This window comes from Peromyscus californicus, unplaced genomic scaffold (genome assembly GCF_007827085.1).
Source record: "Peromyscus californicus insignis strain IS unplaced genomic scaffold, ASM782708v3 Scaffold_11__1_contigs__length_118956290, whole genome shotgun sequence".
In the NCBI taxonomy this organism is placed as follows: domain Eukaryota; kingdom Metazoa; phylum Chordata; class Mammalia; order Rodentia; family Cricetidae; genus Peromyscus; species Peromyscus californicus.
This window is the reverse complement of record NW_026294402.1, coordinates 81693723-81720924: the sequence shown is the minus strand read 5'-3', so window position 1 is coordinate 81720924 and position 27202 is coordinate 81693723. Positions and strand designations below refer to the sequence as shown.

The 27202-nt window shown below is 46.8% G+C and overlaps 1 protein-coding gene across 7 annotated transcripts in view; it reads right to left on the bottom strand.

The window, feature by feature from the left end:
* The window catches only part of Mrap2 (melanocortin 2 receptor accessory protein 2), a 37088-nt gene extending 16182 nt beyond the window's left edge, over positions 1-20906 (bottom strand). The window contains exons 1-4 of one of the 7 annotated variants that reach the window (XM_052716091.1): positions 20691-20880; positions 19882-20127; positions 6295-6484; positions 111-244 (exon numbers count right to left, since the gene is read on the bottom strand). In XM_052716091.1, coding sequence (XP_052572051.1) covers positions 111-244; positions 6295-6464 — 304 coding nt within the window. In that variant the 5' untranslated portion in view covers positions 6465-6484; positions 19882-20127; positions 20691-20880. Of the gene's footprint in view, positions 1-110; positions 245-6294; positions 6485-19298; positions 19407-19881; positions 20128-20224; positions 20316-20387; positions 20590-20690 lie in introns of those variants that run through there. The other 6 variants (XM_052716119.1, XM_052716102.1, XM_052716110.1 and 3 more) reach the window with 6 other exon arrangements.
* Between the last annotated feature and the right edge of the window lie 6296 nt (positions 20907-27202).

The following is a 27202-nucleotide window of genomic DNA, read 5'->3' as shown; positions in this document are numbered from 1 at the left end:
ATACAAGACCCTTCTGTAAGAAGATGGATATCAGGAAAAAGCAGTCACGGGGATGTCACGGGTTAACACAAACATGTGATGGTTACCCCAGGGAGCAGCACAGGACTTACACTTATGAGCCTTCAGTCCCTCGAAGGACACTGGTCCAATCTCATAGTACTCATACTCCCAGGTGTAATCAGCATTAGATGCTGGCTGCAGGGATGTTCTGTTAGAAGTCAGCCTCTGGGCAGACATCTCCACCCTGCACACATGGAGAAAGGCAAGAGCAAAACTCATCAGTCTGTTCACAGATGTACAGTCACCCCAATGGGGTCAAGAGTCCCCAGTTCCTAACCACTGGGTCACCAGCTGCCTGCACCTCACACCACACAGTCATTATTTCCTTTCCTTCCCCACTAGTCTAGAGTACATATGAAATCACTCTGTGTGTGTGTGTGTGTGTGTGTGTGTGTGTGTGTGTGTGTGTGTGTGTGTGTGAACTGTACCGAATGCCTGGCATGCAGTCAATGTGAACTTCTGGGAGATGACAGGGGAGGGGGAAAGCGGAGACTGTGGCCACACCTCAGAGAGTTTGCAGCAGCCTCATCACCTAGACCTGGGAGGAGTTAGTAACATCAGTGCCAGAAGCGAACTGCCAGCACGTCTGACTTGAGCATCTCCTGTGTCGCGATGCAGACGTGCATCCCACGCAGATGCACCACAGGGACGTGGACAACAGCAACTGCGCAGTGGGGCAAGGGTCTCAGCAGAGGCCCACAGCTCCCCTTTGCGTATTCCTGAAGCAGGCTACACTTCCAGGATTTCCCAAATACCTTTTTTTTTTTTCTTATTGGAAGTATTTTTTTTTTTTTAAATATCTTCTTTGGGAAATGTTAGAATGTGTATCTGGGAAGATCAAGGTCAGTGCAGCCTATGTGTAATTACTCTGAAGTGTCTAATGCAAGAGAGACTGCCTACTGGGGGCAGAGTGACAGGAGGTGTAGGCTAGGACCCCACAGACAAATGGAGAAACCGGTCACTTAGGGGAAATTCTGGATAAAACACCAATCCAAATCGAGATTCCCTGAGCAATCTCCACCACTGCGTTTTTTGTCTATAAAAGAACTCTCTCAATCTTGCCTTTTTCTGCCGGCTCAGAGCCACCCACAGCCGACTTTAGCCACAGCATTACCACCATTCTGCCTCAAGGCACACATCTCTCCTTTCACACTCCTCCCTCCCTGTACCTAGACCTGGGACCCACAGAGTACCCAATGCCACAATGTCCAAAGCGTAAGGTGCTGGGGCCCACAGACGCCCACCAGTGTTAGGAATTAGGAATTAGGTCACTCCCCTAAAGGTAGAAAGGCAGACACAGATACGTCAACCCTTACGTGGGGAAGACAGTAAAAGGGAAGCTGAACTTTCCCTAAGTGTTCAATTACCCATCCCGTGTCAGTTCAAAATCACGTAAAACCACTACATGTGCTGGTTAATCTTATCAGCTCGACTGGATTTAGAATCACCATGGAAACGCAACTCAAGGTATATCTATGAAGATGTTTTCAGACAGACTGAACTGAGGAAATAAAGACCAATCCACGATGGAGTTGATGCTGGGGCCCTGGGTGGGGTCCCAGACTGAATAAAAAGGACATGGAGCTGAGCCCAGCACCAGCCTGGTTCTGCCTCCGCTCCCTGACTGTGGGAGCAGTGTGAGCAGCTGCCTCCCGATCCTGCCACCCTGCCTTTCCCTCTTCTGTTCTCACCTTGTTTTTGTCAGGGGTTTGTTACAGCACCAAGAAAAGCAACGGATGCAGGGAGTTGGTGCTGCGGAGCGGGACCTGCTTCACGACATCCTCTGGTGCCTTCTACTCCTCTGCCCGATATATCTTTAGCCGATACCAGCTGCTATTCGGCTGACTGACTCCAAAGCGAGAGGCCAGACTTTCAGGGGCCTGATTCTTTGGGATGGAAAATGACCCTTTGCCACTGTTTCCTGCCTCAGGAGCTGGGTGCTGCCCTGACTGGCCCAGGCTCCAGCCAGCCAGCCCCACAGTTCCCAGTCACCAAGCCCACCATGTATGCTAACAAACAGAGCTTTCAAACTTATTTTTTTATAACATACTTTACGTACTTTTGTGCCTCCCAACTGGTTTTTGTACATGTAAATCCAAACTCATGTTCTGTGTTTTGATTTAATGTAACATTTTTTTTATTGAAAAAAAGTCGTTTTCAGAATTTCAAAAATGACCAACCACTTTTCTGTCATTCTTCATAACAAAGTAATGGGTGACTCAAGGCTGATTAACATCACTCTTACAGCTCAGCCACAAACCAATTAATTTGAGAGAAAAAAATCTTTTTTAGTAGATTTTTAAGTTGTTACTGCTACTAAGTCTCATGATATTAACAAACAAAATAAGCTGAAAAAAAAAAAGAAGAAAAAATGTTCCAAGGATGTAACAAGATGTTTTTTAAAGGGCTTCTGTGAGCTAGGACTTTGCCCTAAGTTAAGAAGGCTGGAGACAAAGCTAAAACCCTGACTGGCCCTGGCTCCAGCCACCCAGCCCTCCAGTTCCCAGACACCAAGCCAACCATGTATACTTACAGACGTTTCAAACTTCCCATTTTTTTCCCAAAGATCTGAGAAAGTCATGTGAGGTATGTGAAAGATGAAAGAGAGCAGATCTGTGTTCAATGATGGACAGTTATTTTGATTTGCTCCTGGTAACATTGACAAACACTGACTCGAAGGGCTGTGGTCAATCAAAATGACTACTTGGGAAAAGTCACAGATTGAGATGTGTTTAGAACTGTTTTGAGTTTTGTGCCTACGCTATATCTAAATGTCAAAAAAGGTTATTGATTTTTATATATAGTGGCCTTCTCATCCTAATACTTATAACATATATTTTCTGTTTTCCTATTGGATAGAGCCACATTCTTAGATAGCCCCTACCTCGATGACACTCTTTAAACTCCAAGTACCCATTTCCTCCACCCACCACCTTTACTTCTTTAAAATACACTATGTTATTAATTATTTTAATTTCAAACACTCACACATGAAGGTGTTACTTTAAACACAAAGGACAAAACCAAAAGATTCAGACTGGTTCATAGTGGCTAATAGATCCAGACAACGCAGACATTTCTCTCTTGAGCCTCTGGTAGTTATTTCTCTGTCCTGAAGGCCTGCCTTCCTGATTATCCAACCTCATCATCCTCAGACAGAAGCTAAGCTCTTAGCCACTGGCTTCCAAGATCTCCACCTGTGCTGGAACTTCAACAAGCCACACCTGTGCCCTTTAACCACAGCCATGGTGAGTGTGGAAAGGAAGCAAGGTATAGGTCCCAAGCCAAAATTAATCTTGGGCTATTTAGCTTTTTAATAGCCAATCCATTACCTCCTCTTTTTGTGACTTGACATTATTGTTCTAAAACTGCATAATGAAATTAACTCCAGGGACATCTATAAAAATCCAGTTTTATTAAGACCTATCTTCACCCTCTGAGGATTTTCCCACAACCTCCCTAACCTGCTTTCAAACGTCAAAAACACACCCTTCCACCCACCTCATTCCCTCTTCTTAATAAATTCAAAAATTTCAAAATTCTTCCTGGGTCTCTAGATCTACACCAGGTCATTCCTTAAATACATTCTTATGCCAGGCGGTGGCGGTGGCTCATGCCTTTAATCCCGGCACTCGGGAGGCAGAGGCAGGTGGATCTCTGTGAGTTTGAGGCCAGCCTGGGCTACAGAGTGAGTTCCAGGACAGGCACAAAGCTACACAGAGAAACCCTGTCTCGAAAAACAAACAAAACAAAATTCTTATTCTCATATCTACAGCCTCTCCTTCTGTTCTGCATGGTGATCCATCCAGAATACTGTCAAACATGCTAATTGGACTGGTAAACACAGATACTGGACTCTATAACCCAGAGACTGACAACCAAATAGACATGGGATGAAAGCTGGGGAGAGCCCAACCTAAGCTCCCTTATCTATGTCCCTATTCAGCTCGAACAACTCATACTTGAGGCAGCACCTCAGTCCCATGAGCTCCAGATCTCCCAACCCCTCAGGTCCTATCCCGTCATTTTGTATATCTATAAACAAAAAAGCTGAAAATGTTAGATCATGGCATGTTCCTTTAAGACAGTGGTCATTCTAAGAAGCCAGATCTCGTGAAGAAATCAGGTACTGTCTGTCCCCTTCTGAGAGCACTGAAATATACAGGTCTCAGCAAGGAAAACCCAAGGAGGAGAATGCACCTCCCCTGAAGCCCTGGTCCCTAACAGACTGTAGCAATGACAGGGCAGTGTAACCAAGCGTATCTCCTCACCTCTGCAGTCCGTGGCCTTGAGTTAGACCGGGTTCCTAATGCCTTTAAGCCATGTAGTCCCCTGTGAAATGTTACAAAAGTAAGCCATTCTTTTTGTTCCCAAAGATGTGAGCCTTCCTGATGGCTGACTCTAGGAACTGGATGCCTTCCTAGAGACACACACGAATGAAGAACCTCTGTTTTCTCAGAAATTTCTCAGAACGTGTCTATTGAAGCAGCTCTCTCACACACACCCACTGCTTCTGTCATTACCACTACTTGTCTATTTAACAAGGAAGATATGAAAATGTGCGGCTGGGCCAGGGAAGGGAGACAAAACTGTGGGTGGACAGCGTGGGTGCATTATTAGGCAGGGCATTGCAACTAAAGAGAAGTCAGGCAACATCTGGAGTTGGCAGGGCATGGCAGCCTCATCTATGTGATGGTTTGTCATGGAGGCTTGCACCAAGGTTCCGGGAAGCCACTGAGCCAGGCAGTATACAGCAGGGTCAGATTCCCTGTAAAGAGATCCTTGAGAGGTGATGGTATGAAGCAATGGAGACACCCACACATACACAAAATGGTGACATGCCAGGACTTTAGGATATCTATGGTGCAAAGCACATATGGTGCCACAGGCACAAAATTCAACTGGCCCAAGAGAGAGGGTATGCACTATAGACAACAGAACTGGAGAACTGGAGCTACCCAAGGCTGTTGGAGCCCACCAATTGCCACCAAGAGCCCCAGATGCTGGGCATGGAGCTGTAGATTTGGTGTTTGTCTTGCTGGATTTAAGCCCTTTGGTCTAATTGTTCCTTACTGTGTCCCCATTCCTCCTTTTTAGAGTGGGAATGTTTACTTCACTCCTTTGTATATTGTAAAAAGGTGACTTGGATTTGGTTTTCCAGGAGCTCACAGTTAGGAGATTGCCTTGAGTCTCACAAGACACTTTGATCTTAGCTTCTGAACAATGTTGGAACTTTTGAGACTGGGGGAACTCTTGAAGACAGACTAACAGCTTTTCGGAGACAGGGCTGGTAGAAGAGCAGTCATGGGGGCTTGTGTGTAAGTAAGCTAAGGAGATCTTGGCCCCTCCTCCTCTTTTTACTTCTGGGCCACCAAGAGTTAAGTAGCTTTGCTCTGCTGTGTGCTCCTCGGTAAGATGTCATGCCTCCTCATACATACGCATACATAAACACACAAAGATGAATAGTGAAGATTCACGGTAAGATTAAGAAATAGTAGCCTACACTGTTACTATTAGCTAAGAACTATTCCGGGGCAGAAAAGCCTGTGTTTATTCTTCATACACCTCCAATTGCTTGGCCAGCCGGTTCCTATCAAACCAACCCTGTAGTTAATGGATCTATGTGGTCTAAGCAAATGAAGAAAATGAAAAATAACATCCATGGGATGCCATTCAGTGCATACCATGTGTGGTAGCCCTGGGCTCAATCCCCAGAACCACGATAAGGGAGAGAGGGAAGAAGAGATGGAGAGAAATTACAATAAAAATAACTCGAGTGATAGCCCTTCGGATGTTTAAAAGCTGTAATTATCAGCATTTACAGCTCGGCAGTCCTGCTACTCGGCTGACTTACCAACTCAGAAATACAGTCAGAACCGTTTCTTTCTAAGGACACTAAGGTGCGGTCTCCTTTGACCATGGCAAATTGACACCAAGGAAATAAACAGAGCAGGGGGAGGCAAGAGGATAATGGTAAGGACGCGATGCGGAGAGAATAAAAGCGGACAACGCTGTTTCTCCTCTCCAAGCATCACACCACACACACAGCTGCTCTCCCCACAGCTCCACAGCACTACACAGCGTGGACCACCAGGATTGGAAGTAGCTGCCTGGCATCCTCACGGGGCTCCCGGCTGTAAACACGGCCTGTGGTAGTGCGGTGTCAGGAGGCCCCCCCGGAGACAACATATGTGCACGAATACGTCTTCTCTCCTGCACACTATTCCCTCTCACCTTATTAGTTCCATGAGCCATGGTCCCAAAAGAGAGAATTCATGATGGGAGAACCACGATCGGAAAATTCGGAGCAGCACCTGACAAACGTGGCGGCGAATGATACTGGAACCAGCCTCGAGGTGCTGCAGCAAGGCAAGAAGAAAAGCCAGATGCATCTTCCCATCCATCCAGCTGCAGCTTCGGTAGCCTTCAGGGAAAAAATGAGGGGCTTCTTCTCACTGTCTATCTCCTCTTTGCTCTTGACTCCCAAAGGTGAGCCTGAGGGCGGAACCTGTGGTTCCTCCTTTAAACGGCCATCAGGTGCCTTTGGGAAGGTCCAGCAGGCAATGCTTTTCATCCAAGCCCCGGGCAGATGCTTGGGCCTTGGGATGCACACGAGGACAAACAAGTAAAAATGCTGTGGAAAGCAGCATTTTACTCCTTCATGTTGCAGACACCCAGGGCTGAATCTGAGCTTGGCTGAAAGGAAGGCTGGGCCTGCTGGCTGTTTGGAAACTGCCATCCCATCTGTCTGGGAAGCCCACCCTATAGAGACTGTCTTCAGTGCTGACTGGCTCAGAGGTAGTGACACCCTGACACCAGGACTCACACCAGGGAGCTAGAAGCTGGCAGTGACCCTCTGGATATATAGACAGGGAACAGAGGGTGCTCCCCTGCACCATGGGGTCCTGCTACTCTAAGTATCTAATGTAGGTCAGATTGCCCCATACCAATAGAGTACTTAAAAATAACCTCACTGACAGGAAACACATCCTAAACAAGCTTCTTGGAATGGCAGAGAGAAATTATTCTTTGAGCAACTGAAAGTGCTGTTGCCAATGAATGCATAACAAACATTAGCACTACACCTTAAAACTACCTTTTTTCAGGGGTGCATAGGTAGTTTCAGAAGAACCCATGGTGGGAAAGTGGGATTAGCAGGCTCCAGACATCTTTCCCTGTAGTAAAAACTGTCGATCACCTCTTCTCCTGCCCACATTCCAACACTTCCATTAGCTCCCTGACTCTTCCATCCTCTAAGCCAGCTCCCCTTGAAGGGACACTAGCCTACTCAAAAATGTGCTCTGGCAGGCCATGACCTTTCCCCCCATTCCCTCTGCCTTGCTAAAAACCATTAGATTACATCCCTAAAGCTAGCCACCATGGTCTATTCCCTTATTTGGCCACTTCCTCCTCCTGGGGCTATCAAAGTCCAACAATCAAAAGTCCCCTTTGGTTCATCTAATTAACATGCTCAATAAAAATTAAACACCTCTTTCTAACATGGTTTCCCCCTTTATCTTTATTAAACCGCCATTTGCCTATGGGCCATGTCTGTCTCCCCTCTATCCAGAGACAGTCCTTTGTCCCTCCAAGACAAACAGCCCTTCCCCTTCCCCTTGTCCCCTTCCTGTTGTGGAATATTATTTTAACTGGGTAAATACACGTTACATTTGTTTATGCTGCATTTGTTTAATTATGAAAAGATGTGTTGCTGTCACCTTGCCTGTCTTAGGCACCTGATTGGTCTAATAAAAAGTTGAATGGCCAATAGCTAGGCAGGAAAAGGAGAGGTGGGGCTGGCGGGCAGAGAGAATAAATAGGAGGAGAAATGTAGGCTTGAGAAAAATGAAAGGAAGAAGAAGAGGGAAGAGAATGAGGGAGGAAGAGAGGGAGACACCTGGGGCCAGCCAGGCAGCCACCAGCCAGCAGACACAGAGTCAGACATACAGAAGGAAAGGTAAAAAGTCCTGAGACACGATGTAGATAAAGAGAAACAGATTAAAATAAGAGCTAAAATAAAGCCAAGCATTCATAACTAATAAGTCTCTGTGTCATGATTTGGGAGCTGGTTGGTGTCCCCAAAGAACAAGCCTGGTACACCTTCCCCTTCTCCCTCACCCCCCATCTCATTTACCACCACATCCTAGCCCATCCTAACACAGACCTCCCCTCTTTCACTCCTCTTAAACATTACACCTGCAAGGTCACTTGCTGCTGAGTCAGAAAGCTGCCACTTTAACTTTTCTTCCGCACTTAATAAAGGATCTCTCTGTGAAAACAGGTGTTTGGGTGTGGTTTGTGCCTAATCCAGAGTCTGAGATGAAGTCCCCACTGTACGGGGGTCTCCTCCACTCCTGGACATCCCTTTTTCTTAAGAACAAGCATTTCTCCCCATCTCCTGAACATCCAGCTTCCCTGATGGACCAAACAAAGACAAAGGCTCATTATCTCCACCCTTCTGCCAGGATGATGCTCATGCCAAAAGGCTGGTCAGAAACCTTCCTTTCCACATTAAGGACAAACAGAAATACAGGCCTTTGCCAAGTGAGTGCCAACAAGGACAGGCACAGAATTCCATATGGAGGCATCCTCCAGGAAAATGACAATCTAATTCATTTCTGTGAATCCATTTCTTTCAGGGACCGCAGGGTCTTCACAAGTCTCTTACTTTTGAAGTCACACTAGCATTACCGATATTACACATCTGTGTAAGCCTGTGTACACAATGGATTCATTCTTTCTCAAGAGAACACACACACACACACACACACACACACACACACACACACACAAACGTTTATTTACACCGTCAAGCTTTACACCATCTTCTGCTGTTTCATAGGAAATACTCAATGATGTGATTGATAGCTAACAGAATTTCAGGATGTATCTTCAGCTCTGTCCTTATTTGCCCAGGATACAGCTGTGACTTGTTTCAGAGCACACCACAGAATAAAAATCATGTCCCCAAGACTGATGATGTCCCCCTTAAAATCAACATTAGGACCAATACAATAACTTGCAAATAACAAAAAGAGCTTAAAATTGTACTCAGATAGATACTAAGCCACCACATTAAATAAACCTATTCAATTAACACATGGACATCTTTTCTCTAACACCTGATGCCTCAAAGAGAATTTCCTCCACCAATTAGGCTTAGTGCACACCTTTATAGTGGTAAACAGGGCCAGAGAGTAATGTTTTGAGTTAGTGTTTCCTGACTCTGTATTCAGTCCAGAAAATGCTTCTCAACTAAACTCTAGGTGCTGGAACATGACAGGTGTCCTTGACCTTTGGAGATGGCACCAGACCTTTCCAGAACATCACAGGAAAGGTTATGATGCTACAGAGCTAGCCCGTCCTCCCCTGGCCTTCTCTCCCCCTCTGGCTCCTTTGCAGGCCATAAGACAAGGGTCTCTTCTACTTCACTCACTGCTAGAGTTCCAGTCGCCTACGAGTCATGTTTTGAACATTCATTCCCCCTTTTTTAGTCACAAGTGCTCAAGCCTCATGAATGGGATTAGTCCCCTATGAGAAGCAGCTCCAGTGCACTGCCTGTCCACATCATATGAACACACAGCAACAAAGCATCATCTACGAGGCTCAGAGCCCCTGCCGGACACCGAGCATGCTGGTACCTTCATATTGGACTCCCCATCCTCCAGAGTTGTGAGCGATAAACATCTGTTGTTTATAGGCCTAAGGTGTTTTGTCCTAGCATCAAGGACAGACAAAGAGCATGGGTGAGATGGCTCAGTGGGTAAAGAACTTGCTCCACAAGCCCGATGACCTGAGTTCAATTCCCAGAACCCACATAAAGGTGAAAGGAGAGAACCAACTCCACCAAGTTGTCCTCTGACCTACACACACACACACACACACACACACACACACACACACACACACACTCACACAATAGTAATAAGGTTAAAATAAAAAAAGAACACACTAAGAGAATGCACAGGCCAAGATCACAGCAGACATGCTCTATGTACTGTGGAATCTCATGATGTTAATGCATTACAAAGTTAGTCTCTGCTTCTTTCAACTCTGAACATGAGAGTAAATAAGAAGTGCTTCCTAATCTATGCTCCGTGGGAGGGGAGTTGAGAGCTCTCCAAGGCAAGAAGATCCCGGGGAATGGTAGACAATGCTGAGCCAACCAGGTACCTTGCATATCCTCACAGCCACAAGCACACAGCTTTGCTTCTTTCCCGAGCTTGGGGTTCCAGAGTCTCTTTGGGAGACTTTCTCCACCTGGGAGAGTCTTGGACAGCAAGGAAGTATCTGTGCTCAGCCTAAACCAGTTCTGGAAACACACATGGAGTCTTAAATTTTTCATTTTTAAGCTTCCACTGCATTTGTGTGAAAATCCCTTATGGCTTAAGTACTCCCCTCCATGGACAGCAAATGTAAAGGATTTTAAAGGATTTGGTAAAATTCCTTCCAGGAATATTCTGTGACAAAATACTAACTGCTTTTTACTTATGTCATTAACTCTATATGGGTACCTATTTTCAAAAGTTATGATTATGTCTGTAAGCATATGCACGATTGTTTGTATATATCTACATAGATAGTAGATACATGATAGATAGATGATAGTGATAAATAGTAAATTGACAGATGATGATAGTGGACAGATGACTGATAGATGAAAGAGACAGACATGGGTACATAGATGAATAATAAATAGATATGACATGTACAGACTGAATTTTGACCACCTTATAATTTTTGTGGCCAAGCCCTTAACCCCTGATACTTCAGAATGTGACTGTATTTGGAAAGAGGACTTCTAAATTAGTTGAACAGAGCATCTAATGGATATCCTGAGAGAGATGGGAACACACAGAGGGATCACATGTGACCAGGCAGCAAAAGCACAGCCATCAGTGAGCCAAGGCCAGAAGCCTGTGACACGGCCTTCCCTTATTGCCCTCAGTGAAGACCACTCACGTCTGGTGTTTAAGCTTCTCTGCCTGGGGCATCTTGAGTTCAAGCAAACTTATGTAAGTGCTGAATAAATTTAAGGAAGACACTGTTCTCTTGGATGAATTAAACTTTCATTAGAAACAAAACTGTCATTTAATCTGAATTTCAAAGTCCATTAATTATATTTACCTTACTTTATCCCAACCATTCTTACAGTAATGAAACAATAAATATACCTTTGAAAAGAAAGCTATTTCCAAACTGTCATTAATCCACCCTCTCTGGACCACCTTCAACAGGTACATAAAGTCCCTACAAGAATGTTCTCTAAGGATAAGGAGAAGTGATTGTTCTAGACAAGTTAAAATTAGGAGGAGAAAGTTCAGATCAAAAACTGTGAGTGTAACCATGAGAGACTTAGTGGAGATATAAAATTCCAGGCCTGTACACTCTAGAATTCAGGCTTATATATAGAATCATTCTCACCCCTGCTGGCCTTCACCTCCCAAACACACACACACACACACACACACACACACACACACACACACACACACACGGTAAAGGGCAGCATGAAAACATGATGGCATAGACAGCAGATACAAAAGCATCTTTAAGAAAACAGTCTCAGTTTAGCGCAGGAACTCAGGCTTGGTGCAAATGAAGATGGTCCTCAAAGCTTCTACTGGTCCTCTTCTGCCTTCCAAGCTGGACTTAGATCTTCTGCTTCCCAGACTCCCACCTTCCCTTGAGGGCAGGATGTCATGGAAGTTTTCTCCTCTCAAATTGAAACATTCCATCCTGCAAGGAAGCTCCTTAAACAGGAAGATACACAACTCAAAATAGCTTCAGGAGGTCCCTGAAACTGACCAGATTCACTAGGCCCCTCCCTGCCAGAGTAAACAATAAAAGCTGGGAGTCACCCCTCAGACCCTAGAGAGCCAAGCTGGAAACACTCTTGAGATCATATCAACTACCTAGAAGAAGCAGAAACTAGAAGAAACAGAAGCACCTGAGTTGTCTGGAAGAGGTTTAGACCAGCCACATGGAAAGGGCACTCTCCAGCCTGCTGAGCCTGCTGCAGGCTGTAATGTGTTTCAGGTTCCCATGAACTGTCACTCATGCCAGGGTAGGTCTTGGTGATGAAGCTGTCTTTGAGTTACTTCAGCTGCTGTAAGTAACCCCCCTCACCCATACTCCTATAAGTAACCCTAATAAAACTCATTGGCTCACCAAGCTAGACTTTGGTGGTATCCGTACTTTGGGCTGTTACGGGTTTTCTACCTTCGGTGAGTAGATATGTATGTTGCATCTCCCCAGGAAGGGTTTTGTCACATGATAGGGGTTCAGCACCACCTCTGCTCTACTGTGGTACCTACCTCATCCAACTACTTTAGCACACGAGGACTCTTTTCTTTTCTCAGATTCCATGACATGAATGACTTGAATTTCTTACTTAGGAGAGAGTATGGTAGTTTGAATGAGGAATGGCCACCATCGAGTTGGACATTTGAATACTTGGTTTCCAGTTCATTGTCCTGTTGGGGAGATTTAGGAGGTGTGGACTTGCTAGAAGTGTGCCACTGGGCTAGGGTACCTCCCTCAACTTCCAGTTTGTCCTCTCTACTTTGTGTCGGCCTGTAAGGATGGAACTCCGACCACCATGCCTGCCACTCGCTGCCATGTCTTCCTGCCATGACGGACGCTTATCCCTCTGGAACTGTAAGTCCGAATAAACTCTCTTCCTTAAGTTGCTTTTGGTCATAGTATTTTATTACAGCAACATAAAAGTAGCTAATACAGCATGAATCCAACTCCCAAGAGGTCAGCCTATTGCTCACAAAGTACTCATGCTGATTTATAGAGCTGTGGTTCCAAAACATGGGGGCCAGGTGAAATAAAACTTTAAAGTCAGGCCATTTGTGTGGCCCTAGGGAACTACTCTGTGTAAGTTTTAATTATCAGAGCTTTGGAAACATTTGGCACAGACTACAGTAACTGGACTAGGCAGTATCTTAAAATTATTTGGGAAGTGATTTGTCAAAGCCAGCTTACTTTACTTCTCTCCAGTGGTATCCATCCCCAAGCGGCACACACCGCTCCTACAAGCCCTGAGCTAAATCCTTCTGTTGACAGGCAAGTACAAGGGGGAGGGATCGATCGGATCTTGTAAATATAGGAGGTTGAGACAGTACATCAGAAAAGCTCAAACACAAGGACCAGCTTCTTGGTCTGGAGTTCTGACATAAGGGGTGGGCATCGTTTACTCTCTCCATCTGTCTAGCCCTCAGCCACCTTAGCAGAACTGTCGATAAAAAGCAAGCCGGAGTGTGGTGGAGAAAGGACAGTGACGGCTTCCAGCAGCCTACAGTTTAACCTGGCAGAAAAGCCCTGGCGAGAACGGAGCAAGGAGGGGCCTTGTAAAAGGAGGATGGGAAGTGGAGTCCGCCCCATGCCTGAGGGTCCCCAAGTTTCCAAAGGTACCTAGTTTACCTTCCTTTGGTATCACTTGGAGTCAGATTTGGCAAGTTGCTTTCTATGGCAAGTAAGTAACTGCCAATAGTAAGAGTAACTCTACCTATGAAGTGCCTATCCATGGTAGCTATAATCTTGCTTCTGGTACCCTGAGCTCAGCCTCAAGACTCCCAGGAGTACAGGTTAACACTCCATCAGGCTGTGTGGAAATTTTAAAACACAGCTGTGACTAGGCCACAGGCTTGTATAATGCTGTCCGGGGGGTGGGGCAAGATGGAGAGATGTACACTCACATCCTCGCACTCACCTCCTGTGTCTCTCTCTTGATCCCCCAGGCACCGGTGGGAAGCAGCACCCTCAGCCAGTCCTGCTTCCCCATGAGAGCTGTTTTGCTGTGACAAGGACATGTGTGAGGGAAATAAATGCACCTTTTCAGGGGAGGATTAGTTGAAGCATGTAAATCATTTTCCCTTGAAGGGCGATGACATTTTGGTAATGTTCTCTAGTCCGGGAAGTAATTATATAAGTCTTGGTGGCAGAGGCAGAAGCTGCCATTCAACCCACATTTTACCTTCAACAGGTTTAGCATTTCATAAAGTGATTGTCACATCCAAGCAACATTATCATGGGCTAGACAAGCTTGATTTCAAGGAAGGAGAAGCAAAAATTAATGTCTCACGTGCTTCTCCATCTTTCTAATAGGATTAAATGCTTTTCATACTCTAGTAGAGAAAGGAAAAAAATCACTTTGTACCTTGGCATAAGCCCAAAATAACAGCATTGAGAGTCGAGGAGTTGGACTGACTCCCTGTTAGGCAGACAGACAGGGAGCAGGGCCGTGGCTAGGTAAGGAAGGTGGTGTATTTCCTCAACCTCCTGACTTGAGACAGAAGCATGGCAGCTGTTGTCTCCAGCCAGCAGGTCCCCACTGATGGACTGACTCAGCAAGTTCAAGGCTGGATCAGGACCTGTCACACAACAGTTGGGGACTGTCAACTACCCTACCTGTCTTCAAACTCCCCATCCCAACCCCAGTAGGGGACTGACACTTCAAAGGTTTAAAAAAAAACAAAACCAGTCCTAGAGAAAGAATGGATTTTTGGCTCACTCCTCTCTGCTTGGCAGAGGGTCCTTTTCTCTGTGTGTCTGTAGCAGAGGGTCTTTTTCTCTACATGTCTGTAGCATATATGTGTGTCCTCACCTCCAATAAATGCCTTCCTTCACCCGCTAATTCTGTAGCAGAGGGTCCTTTTCTCTGTGTGTCTGTAGCAGAGAGTCCTTTTCTCTGCATGTCTGTAGCATATATGTGTGTCCTCACCCCCAATAAATGTCTGCCTTCAACTGCTAATTCCGACTGCTGTGTCTGAGGTTTCTCAGCTGCTACCTGTTATGCTTCAGATTTTGCCTGGCAGGGAAAATGAATTTAATCCCCTAGACTGTATTAGCATCATCTTAAATGGACCCCAATTCTCCCCAAACAATGAAACCTTAAGGAACCTCCTAAACTCTCTAAGGAAAACACATCTCCCCACCTGCCCCACCCCAGTTGTTTGCTATGCTGGTGTCTGAAGAAAAGTCAAATTTGAGGAAAGTGAAATGTATGCGAAAGTCATTTTCAACCACAAACAACAGACAAATGCACATTTGGTATTGTCAGTAATTTTTTTTTTTTTTTTTTTTGGTTTTTCGAGACAGGGTTTCTCTGTGTAGCTTTGCGCCTTTTCCTGGAACTCACTTGGTAGCCCAGGCTGGCCTCGAACTCACAGAGATCCGCCTGGCTCTGCCTCCCGAGTGCTGGGATTAAAGGCGTGCGCCACCACCGCCCGGCGATATTGTCAGTAATTTTACAGGGCACTTCTCTTCAAGTGTTCATTGTGGTATTCTCTCTTCCCTCCCCCTCCCCCCCCCACGTTTTGATGAGCCTCTCTTTCCAAGTGGGAGTCTCTGGAATGCTGGCTAAGTAAGCATTTTCTCTTCTAACTGCTCCCACCTCTAAATCTTCCTCCATCAGAAGTAAATGTGGAATCAAGCAGACAGCTTGCTACTCTTTCCTATTTTAATCAAAGCATAAAAAGTCCATACTCTGAGCAGCACAATTTGTGGGACCTGCCCCAGTGTTTGGTTATTTTTGCTCTCCAACACCCTTTGAGATGGATTCTTCTTCCCTGCCTTAACACTGCAGAGTCCATAACTCTTCTATCACACGACCATATCAAAGACCCACAGGAACCGTAATGTCCAGCCCTTGGACACAAACGCAACTCTGACCTCTCACCATGCTCCGGTCTGGGGTCAGGGGAACTTCTTTTCTCTTTCTCCATTGTCTGCTGAGTTGCTGGCCAGTTTCTCACCCATCCAAGCTCAAAGCAGGAAGCTAGGACTGCACTGTCCTTTTCTCTGTGCATGCTCAGTGATACCCATCTTCTTTCCGGTGGCTCTTCATCACCTTCTCCACTCAAAACAGCTCCTGTGCCCTCCTCACTCTCCAGCTGGCTATCTCTCCTAGGTGGTCCCTCTTGGTCCTAGGAGATGGCCAAGCACCCCTTTCCTCACCAGGTTGATTCAGTTACCCAGGACACCTCATGAAGCACCTGTGCAGCTCAGTTCCTGCTCCCGTGAAGGCCCAGGCACTAGGCTTAGCATAGCGGAAGTACAACAGATCTCTCTGAAGATATCTCTTCAACAGCCTCTTCTCTCAACCCTTGTAGTATTATTCATCTTATATGTCTTGGTGGTGCTGGGGTGTAGCACAGGTTCCTACTTATGGTTGGCAAGTGCTCCATCACTGAGCTATGCCATCAATCCAGCACTTGTATTCATTGACTGACTCACTGACTCCCTCCCTCCCTCCCTTCCTCCTTCCTTCCCTCCTTCCCTCTGTGTGTGTGTGTGTGTGTGTGTGCATACATATGCATATATTCTGCAGGTGCTTCTGCATATGTATGTCTACATGTGTGGAGGCCAGCAGTCAATGTCACGTGTCTTCCTCTGTTCCTCTCCACCTTTATTTTTTGAGACCCGGTCTTTCATTGAGCCTGGAGCTCTCTGATTGAGCTGGACTGGCTCCTCAACGAATGTCAGGGATCCACCTGGCTCTGCCTCTACCCTGACCCAGAGAACTAGGGCTATAGGCGGGCCCCATTGCACCTAGCCTTTTCCCTGGATTCTGGGGATCCAAACTCAGGGCCTCATGTTGGCAAGGCAGGCAGGCACCTTGCCAACTGAGCCACCTCCCCAGCGCAACCCTCACATTCTTGAAGTGGCTGGTAGGTACACAGTTTACCAAAATGTCTTCAGATAGCGACCTTGAACTTTCTACTTGGCAGTTGAGCGCTTTCATTCAGAAGTTCTCAGAACTTGAAAGTGTGTGCCTTAGTCAGAAAGCTTACCCTGGTGCCCTTACTTTACCTACACTCACTTTTTTTTTTAATTGAGTGTTAATTTCCAATTATTTTTCTTCTTCTTTTCTAACAGTTGAATGTGAGCATTGGAAAATAAAATGCAGTACCCTCTAATCCTATGGGGGAACCCCTTTTCTGAACAGTCCTGACCACTGACCTTAGGAATGAAGCCACATCCTGCTGGTCAACTATCTCAGGACTGACTCAAGTGCTGGCCATGCCTCTTCTCTCCCAGGCTGATGTTGTCTGTTGGTCTCCAGGTCCTTATGTCCAGCCACCTTACTCCTGGTTCTTTGAAGTGGCCCCTATTCTCTAAATAGGTGCTGCTCAGAATGGAACATGGAGTGCAGGGGACCCTGGGCTTCTCCGATCCTAACACCACAAGGAGGGAGCAGGTGACAATGGTTATGTGCCTGGCTCTACTCTCAATTCTCCTGTCTAATGGAACCATGGACAAGTACCTCATTCCTCTGTGCTTCTGTCTCTTCATTTGCTAAATGGGCATGGTGATAATCCCATTCCCACCTCATGGGTTTGTTCCAGGTGTTGCAGTAAAAGATAACACTCCTAGCCGGGCGGTGGTGGCGCATGCCTTTAATCCCAGCACTCGGGAGGCAGAGCCAGGCGGATCTCTGTGAGTTCGAGGCCAGCCTGGACTACCAAGTGAGTTCCAGGAAAGGCGCAAAGCTACACAGAGAAACCCTGTCTCGAAAAACCAAAAAAAAAAAAAGATAACACTCCTATTATCCTGACATGTAACAAGCTCCATGCAAATGTGGGTGAGGAATGGCATGCCCTTTCCAAGGAAATCCAAGTCTCCTTGCTAGGCCTCACTTAGCTAGATTACGGAAACCCCAGGATGCATTCACATGAATGCAGCTCACCTTGGAGGCACTATCCCACCATCTCATCTCTTCCTATTCCCCTCCCCCTCTACACACACACACACACACACACACACACACACACACACCTCTTTGAGACAAGGGCTCACTGGCTGGCTCCAAACATATCCTCTTACTTCAGTTTCCCATACAATGGAATTTATAACCATGTGCCACTCATCTGGCTGCCCATGGTGAATGGCATACATGCATGTGTATGCATGCTTGTGTGGGGAGGGAAGAGATTGGCATCAGGCACCTTCCTCTATTCCTCTCCACCTTGCTTTCTGATACAGGATCTTCTCTCAAGTCTGAAGCTCATTGATTCAGAAAGACTAACTGACCAGCCAGCCCCAAGGACTCTCCTGTCTCCACCTCTGTAACACCAGGATTATGGCTACTACACCTAACATTTTTAAATGTGGGTGCTGGGGATCCAAATTCAGTTCTCATGCTTGTCTGCAAGCATTTTACTAACCGTCTGTGTGTGGTGCCCGGGAAACCAGGAGAAGTGTCAGATCCCCTACAACAGACGTTACGGACAGTGTGGGTGCCAGGAATTGACCCAGGCCCTCTGGAAGAGCAGCCAATGCTCTTAACCACCTAGACAGCTCCCCAGGCCCCTGTCCTCTGTTTTAAAACCGTCTCTGAACTTCAGCGCAGAGCTAGAGCTTGAACCTGACTGTGAGCCCGAAATTCTGGGATTATTATCTTTTTCAGATACGTTTCCCCTCAGATCTGTAGTTATTGCAACTTTAATCAGTGCCTCCCACCATCACATATTTCTGTCCTAGTAGCTGGCACCAAGGAGAAAGCACACATAAAGAGCCCTCCTCATTTAAATACTCCCCATACCCCATCCTTTGCTATAGCAGGAGACTGCTTTCCATGCCTCTGCAAAGCCAGGTGCACTTGTATATTGTCCATATATATATATGTATATCGTAATATATATATATATATATCTCGTATATACACACACACACATATATATACATACATACATAAAAACAGATACACACACATATATTTTAGGGGTCAGTGACTCCAATGTATCTGTAGGTTCTTTGATATAAAATGGAAACAACAGTCACCATGGCCTGAGGATTAAAGGAAACATATATGAGGAAGCACCTCAGCAAGTTACTGTCACCCTGCAGACCTTACAAATCAAAAAAAAAAAAAAAAAAAAAAAAAAAAAAAGGAAGAATTCAGAAGTGGATTCTGAGTGGTGAAATGTCCCAGCATCTGCCAGCCAACAGAAACCAAAAGAATGTGAAGATGATGTCATTTGCAAAGTAAAAAACGACCCTGGGTAAGCAGAGGCAGTTCAGCCCAGGGGCAGGCTTGGAGCAGCCAGGGCTAAGAAGGTAGTAACAGCAGGATACACAACAGAAATACATCCACAAGAACGCACATCAACTCTGGCTCTCACAATAAGTGCTGATGTCTTCTCTTCCCTTCTATTGAGTTTCATGATTTCAAAATGCTGCTTCCACCTACTAGGCTAGCATCATTACCCTAATGAGTCATAACTCACATCTGTAGAAGCTTGGAGATGGCACACCCCCATCCACAGTCCAGCTTGTCGGAAATGATCTCTGGGAATGCTTTCCTGGGTGGTCTTGAGCTGTCTTTTAGAAGAACTTGTTCTGGGAGGCGATGCTTCCATCTTTTGAAAAGTCTCCTGGCTCTATTCTCATGCCTCACACCTGTGCAAAGGCGACTCCAATATGCTTTCCCTGCTCCGGGGTGCCGGCCAGGGAAGCTTCAAGCAGTCCCTTTTGGGCTTCAAGACCTCCCCCAAGCAGTTTGAGCTGGCCTCTGCCTTCCCTCCCGAAGGAGCTTCTTATCCCTGACCCCACCCCCACGGCATCGACATCACCTCCCTGCTGTAACACACTGCAACAAATCCGACTGACAGTGCCTCCACCGTCCCTGGATCCTTGCAGCCCAGGCCATTCTTGTACCTGTTTTTGCTGCTGTACTCCAAGCCAGGAATCACAGCTTTAGTTTCCAGATCTCCCTCCGCCCCCACTGGTAACTGGTGGAATCAGGTTGGAAAAATGTACTTAGCTCTCTCATCTCATTTTTACCTGCGCGCTGGAAATACTGCTACTTACTTGCGGGAGGGGGCAGTTCTTAAGGATTAATTCGTGTGTGGCAGTTCCTCTGTCTTCCCTGGAGCTACAGAAGGGGCACCTTCTTCCAAGCTTCTTTTGCTCTCAAAACATTCCCGATTGCTTCATCGTTGCCAGATTAAATCGAGTACAATATCCGGTGCTCCATGTCATCTAAAGCGCTGTGGAAACCGAAGCTTCAGAACAGTTTTCTGTCGCACTTGGTCTCAGAAGGCCTTCCTCAGTTCACTACATAGAACAGGACAGAGAAGAACGCAGGAGGAAGTTGTTAATTGCGGTCTCACCAGTAAGGTGAATCAAGACCTGCTCCCTAGTCTGAACAAACCTGTCAACCGCAGGGTTAGTCCTGAAAAAAACAGATTCACTGCAGGGGGTGCGCATTTGGGGACCACGCCCTTGGTCTGGAGGCGCAGGTCTCCAGCCTCTGGGCTCTGTGGATGTGATGCGCTACCCGGGGCTGCAGACCCAGCAGCGGGAAAGTTTCTCACCTGCGGGAGAGGGTGTAGCCAGGTCGTGGTGCCCAGTCCGCCCACCGAATGCTCAGCTTAGCACTAGGAGCTGTATCCAGTGTTTCCTGACCCACTCGAGCCCAAAGGGCTGTCCTCAGCAGCAGGGCAGGCTTCGAACTTGGGAGCCCTTCGGGAGGCCCTCTAGCTGCCCTCGGTACGGTCCAAACCCGAATGGCACTTCCCCGCCCTCCCCATCTTCACCCACTCCGATCTCGATCCCGGGGCTTACTGAAAGGCACCCAGACCCCAGGCTAGCCCCGCGCCCCGTCCTGCCCGGGTTACCGCAGGCTCTGCAGCGTCCAGCTCTTCCAGTGCCCAAGCCTCACCACCGCCGCTGGCCGGAGCTGTGCGAGTCGCTCACTGCGCCGCGGTGCGGTGGAGACGCGCGCTCGCGACCTAGCGGCGGAGGCGGCAGCGAGGCTGGGGCTGATCTCCCGAAATGCTGAGGACTCCGTTGAGTGTGGGTAAAAACCTGCACTGAGCAAAGGAAAGAGAAGATGTCCAGGGATACTTTGCCCTCTCCAGCTCTGTGGTGGGTCTCTTAGGCCAACTTTGGGTACCAGGCTCTCGTGAGCTGAACAATAGGAAAGCCTCATAAACAGGCTTGCCGGTTATTCTCAGCCTTGGGTTCAAGAGTTCAGCGAGACTAGACTCCTCCATAACGCATTGCTTAAGTTACTATCTCCGTTTTTGCGTGCCTCCTACAAGCTAAAGGTACAGATGCCAAGGGGCATCAGACATCCTCCAGACTGATCCTGAAGAGTTACCGGTGGACTGGGAGCAGGCTCCAGCCAGGAGCCAGGACTCCCTTCTCTATGCGTTTGTATTCGGTCCTCTGATCTGTATCGGGTGCCAGACACCAACTTTGCAGAGCTAGTAAAGGGACAGACAATAAACTTTACCAGTAAATACAACTCAGGGTATGTGAATAAAGTGTTGTGGACAAAAATACAAAGCAGAAAATAGGGCAATGGGTGTGGGGTGGGGGCTGGGGTCAGAGCTGGCCTTACTGAGCAACAAGGAGGTGAGAACAACCAGGCTTGTCTCGGGAAAGAACACTGGCTGTGAGCCAGGCACTAAGCTGTCCCTTAGCATATACCTATTTTTGGCCAACCCCAAGTGCCACATGAGAAAGGTCACATGGCCATGTTGGTTTTACAGATAAGAAAGTTTAAGCTGGGTGGTGGTGGTGGTGCACGCCTTTAATACCAGGACTCAGGAGACAGAGGCAGGGGAATCTCTGAGTTCAAGGCCAGCCTGGTCTACAGAGCAAGTTCCAGGACAGCCAGGGCTACACAGAGAAACCCTGGAGGGAGGGAGGGAGGGAGGCAGGGAGGCAGGGAGGCAGGGAGGGAGGAAGAATTGCATAGGAAGGTGTGCTGGCAGTGGTTTAAGTCAACATGATGGTGCCAGAAAAGGATTCCTGGAAATGATATCTGATTCATGGATTAGAAAACAAAGTCGTTTCATTATCCCATGTAAAATGAGATACTTTGAAAACCATTTTTTTTTATAGCATCTCTGTGTGTTTTCCTGGCTCATTAGCAAGCAGCTTGATTCTAAATGATACAATATAACGTCTATGGCGAGAACTGCCAGTGGTTCCCAAGACTGTGCATTGGCTCATTCCCTTTGTAGAGCTCTGTGGGGATGTGATCCATCACCCATGCCATGGCACCTCTGCCACTCTCAGGGCCTGGTGGACACTGCAAAGAGCAGCAGCAGAACGGCCACTGCTGAGTGCCATCTACGGAACAAGCCAAGATCCACCTTAGCTGTGGACAGCAGGGGCTCTTTTACCTAGGTAGAGAGCCAGAGGTTCATAAGATAGCCTAGAAACACTGTGCTTGGGAGCAAAGGCAGGTGGCTAGACTGTAGCCTCCCAGAAAGCAACAACATTAGGAGGATAATGAAGCTCACATGTCCCTCTCAGGTACCTGTCCCTGTCAGCACACACATCCTCCAGAGTCACTAAGACCTTTCTACCTTTCCCTCTAGATCCATCACTTCTCCTAGAGAACCTCCACTGTCCTGCTGCAAACTCCTCTCTGCAGAAGTCAAAGCACAGGCCTGTGCATGTTCCTGTGTGACTGCAGTTTCACGCCTGGCACAGTGACTATGTGGAAGTGAGGGGACAGCCTCGGGCATCTGACCTTACCTTCTACATTGTCTAAAACAGCATCTTTCATGGCTTACTGGTCTAGGGACCCGCACTGCATCCTGTCTTACTGTAGAGCAGCATCATAGACACATGCTGCTGGATCCGAATTCAGGTCCCCAGGCTTGCACAACAAGCACTTTACCTGGAGCCCTCTCCCTAGCACTGAACTCTTAACCTAAAATTGGAAACCTCTCTATAGCACATTTCCCTTTCTACTTTAGAGTTTGGCAGGTTTACCCTAACCCCTCCCAGAGGCCCGTTCCACAGTTTCTCTACAAGATCACATTTTGCATCCAGTGGGCATTTAAGGGGCATATTTTTATTACAGGTAATAAAAGGATGCAGATCCATTGTCTTTTAATTTTGTCCTCTCCAAAAATAACTACTGACAAGGCAAACTTACATGTATCTATAGATGTTGTCCATTAATAAACATGGACATCAGTTCGTCTTAAGGTGAATTCTGTTTGTCCCATTCTGAGATTGGAAAACTCAGGCCTGAGGGTCATTTCCCTAAGGTCACAATTCTAGTCAGTGGCACAGCTGGGATTCACACTCAAAATGCAGAAATTATCTTCATCAGGAACTCATACTTCCTCTCCTTCAATCATTCATTCGCTTGTTCTTTCTGCAGATATTTACAATGATTTGCCTCAGCTCTGTAACAGCTGCTGGGAAAATTGCAATGATTAACGCATAGATCTTACCCTCGAAAATCTAATAAAAGAGAAAGATGAACAATGAAGTAATCAAAACCCAGCATTCCGAACTTCACAGAAGAGGCTCATGGAGAGACAGCCTAAAGGAACCCTTTGTTTCAGCCCCAGTGCTTAGAAAGGGAGCTGACAGCAAAGACGACAGAATCGTAGCAGTCTGCTGTGGTGACGCTGGGGGAAATTGCACAGAAGCCAGAGGAAAGCATTTGCAAAAGCACAGAGGCGGGATCAGTAAGATGAAGTGGAAGGCTGGCTTTCATTATTGGGGATGGGCCAGGGGTGGGACATAGGGGTGGAGGGCAGGGGATGTGCAGTTCTTGAGATAAACACCAGATGAACCTGGCAAGGCCAGCAGGGCCAGATCACAGAGCTCTATGGAATACTTTCAGGGACTACATTGTCTTTGAACATGTATGAGAAGTCATTATATCTGTGTGTCTTAGTCAGTGTTCTATTGCCGTGCAGAGACACATGACCACAGCAACTCTTATAAAGAAAAGCCTTTAAGTGAGACTGGCTTACAGTTCAGAGATTTAGTCCTTTATCATCACGGCAGGAGGCATGGCAGTATACAGGCAGACATGGTCCTGGAGATGTCGCTTACAGTTCAGAGATTTAGTCCTTTATCATCACGGCAGGAGGCATGGCAGTATACAGGCAGACATGGTCCTGGAGATGTCGCTGAGAGCTCTACATCTGGATCAGCAGGCAGTAGGAAGAGAATTGCCACACTGGGCCTGGCTTGAGAATCTGAAACCTCAAAGCCTGCCCCCAGTGACACACTTCCTCCAACCTACTCCAACAAGGCCACACCTTCTAATAGTGCCACTCCCTGTGGGCCTGTGGGAGCCATTTTTATTCAGACCACCACACTGTGCACGTCACCTTCTCAGAGGAGAAGTTCCATGGCTTTAGTCAAATTCTCAAAAAGGGACATCAGCTTCCTTTCTCGAACCTGGTCTGTGGACCAAATAATTGCACCATCAGTCAGAATACACAGAACCCTGTTAAATTTCAAACCCAGGACAAGTGGCTGAGGCGCCTATTTAATATATCCATCAGTCCCTATCTGTTATAGGGTGTGGCTGGCATACCCTGCCCTCTACCCTGAACTCTCCAGCCCAGGGGCTGGGCCACCCTTCTCCCAGAGACCCTTCTCTATATAATCCAGACATTTTGATTACCCACCCGCTTTTGGACCTTTGGCCTCCTGGCTGCTGCACCTGGTTTCCCCATCCCCTTTCTCCTCTCTCTCCTCCCCTCCTATCCCCACATGACCCATCTCAGTCTGGTCATGTCCACTCCAGAGTCTCCCAGATGTCGCTGCCTCTGACTATGTTCTCCCTTTTATCTACAATGAACTTTCTCCTCTACCATACCTAGAAGCAGTTACATCCTTTCCTTTCCTTTCCTTTCCTTTCCTTTCCTTTCCTTTCCTTTCCTTTCCTTTCCTTTCCTTTCCTTTCCTTTCCTTTCCTTTCCTTTCCTTTCTATTTCTTTTTTTTTTTTTTTTTCAGTCAGACACCTGGATTTTGGAAGGGTACAAGGCTCGGCCCTGCCAGATGCCTCCAAACATGAAGTGGTAGCGCCATCCCTGGACAAGAATGGTCGGACCCTCCAGCACCTCACCGGTGCTTCCTAAGTGGGGGCAGAGGGTGCTGCTAGCTGTCTGGCAGACCTAGAGTTATGGAGCTGCTAGCTGAGAACATGTCACGGAAAGGAAGCAAGAAGTAGGACCAGAGTTTGCTGAGACACTGAGCCTTCATCTGACTTCACTAACTGTCCTGGTCCCCAGTACTTCAGAGTATTTGGAAATGGGCCCTTTAAAGAGGCTATTAAGTTAAACGAGGTCATGTTGGGTAAGTCTTAATCTATACGACCAGTGTTCTCACGGGGAGAGGAAATTAATACACAGAGAAACAGTGGGTGGATGTGAGCAGAGAAGGGTGACCATGTGACAAGAAGAGAGTGGCCATCTGCAAGTCAAAAAGACAGATCTGAAACATGTCTGTGGCCCTCTGAGGAAATGTCCAGTCTCTGTGAGGAGATGCTTTTCTATTATTAAAGTTACCCAGACTGTGGTGTTTTGTTATGGTCAGATCCAGTAGACCAATGGACAGAGCACCAATTCAAAACTCACAGATAATGTACTTATGGAACTTAAGGTGACAGGCAAATAGCTCTAAATCTCAAGGGATTGACCTGTTTGAGCGTAGAGTCCTCTACCACCACACTGCTCATCTGCCCCTGAAAGCTGGTTGTAGGAATATGGGAATGGAAATCTGAATACAACTTGGGATGCAGGAATGGAGAGATGGGGTAGCTGAAGCAAGGCATGAGTGAAACTGGTCCCTGGAAACTGAAGTGTAAAGAAGGCTCATGTCAGAGCAGTTAGGGAAACTGGAGGTGAAGAGGAGGGTGTAGAATATATGGGGAAATGGGTAATAATGTCTAAGGCCAAGGATATACGATGAAGATCATAGCCTGTGAGCCTTATCAGGGTGGTCATGTGATGGAAACTGGGGCCAGACTGCTGCCGGTGGTCATATGATCATAGTGGGCCCTTACAAGGAAGCTGAGAAGAAAGATGAGGATGGGACCATGGGCCTAAGGAAAGCCATCAGACAAGGGGGGTTAAGGGCCAAGTCATCTTTCTGGAAGGACCAATGGCAGGTCTTCCCATCAAGACACCACTGGCTTAGCCTTGTTATACATACGGCCATAGCTGGAGCTCTTTGTTGGTTGGTTTATTAATCCAATAGGTTCTCTGTCTGAACCGGATGGGACACATGCAGTAGGGACGTCCAACAAGTTGAGTAAATGAGTGAGACGCACAGTGTCAGGTTGCTTTGCTCTTATTTAGCCTTTACTCATGTTTTTTCATTTCACATTAGATTCTCAACCTTCCTAGTGCTGCGACCCTTTAATATAGTTCCTCATGTTATAGTGACCCCCAACTGTAAAATGATTTTCGTTGCTACTTTACAACTGCAACTTTTTTTTTAATTGAGCAGTATCTCAGTTCCTAAGGCCAATGGAAATAAGTGTTTTCTGATGGTCACACCCCAGAGGTTGAGAACTGCTGGATTAGAGACTAGCATTTTTAAAGATAGAGGGCACCTCTCCCCAAAGGAAGAAAGAACTTGAAGACAGAGTCGAGGGAGAAAACAATAGGCGAAATAAGGCACTGGACAAAGGAATAAGAAAATAAATCAAGAGAATGCTGTCAGAAGAATTGAGCATCCACGTATTTATTCATTTAGTGGTGGGTATTATATATTTCCCTTCTGGGGATAAGGAACTTCTTGGGGAGATGAGGCAGATATGAAAGAAAGCATCCAAGTTTGTTCTTTCTGCTTGCTTAAGAGGATACCATCTATTAAGAAGTTTTTCATGCCGGGCGGTGGTGGCGCACGCCTTTAATCCCAGCACTCGGGAGGCAGAGCCAGGCGGATCTCTGTGAGTTCGAGGCCAGCCTGGGCTACCAAGTGAGTTCCAGGAAAAGGCGCAAAGCTACACAGAGAAACCCTGTCTCGAAAAACCAAAAAAAAAAAAAAAAGAAGTTTTTCATGAAAAAATAAGAATAAAAACCAGCAAGGAAACACATCAGGGATGTACCCAATCATCTAAGTAAACAAGAACAGTCTGGAAACAGACTGAACCTGGAGAAGACCCAGAGGCATCACCGCAGAGGTAGAGAGAAGATAAAGAAAAGAGTAGGGAGGAAACGGGGTGAAGTGTCCCTGGCCTGCTGGCAGGGGAGAGCTGGCAGCTCTTAGGATGCCAGAGCAGGGGTCCGTTGTTGGCTGGAGACTTGAGGCGGCACAGTTTATTTTCCAGTTGATTAGGACCTATATCAGCCAGCCCAGGAGGAAGCAGTAAAACCAAGACTTGTCTCTGAGGATACACCAGGAATA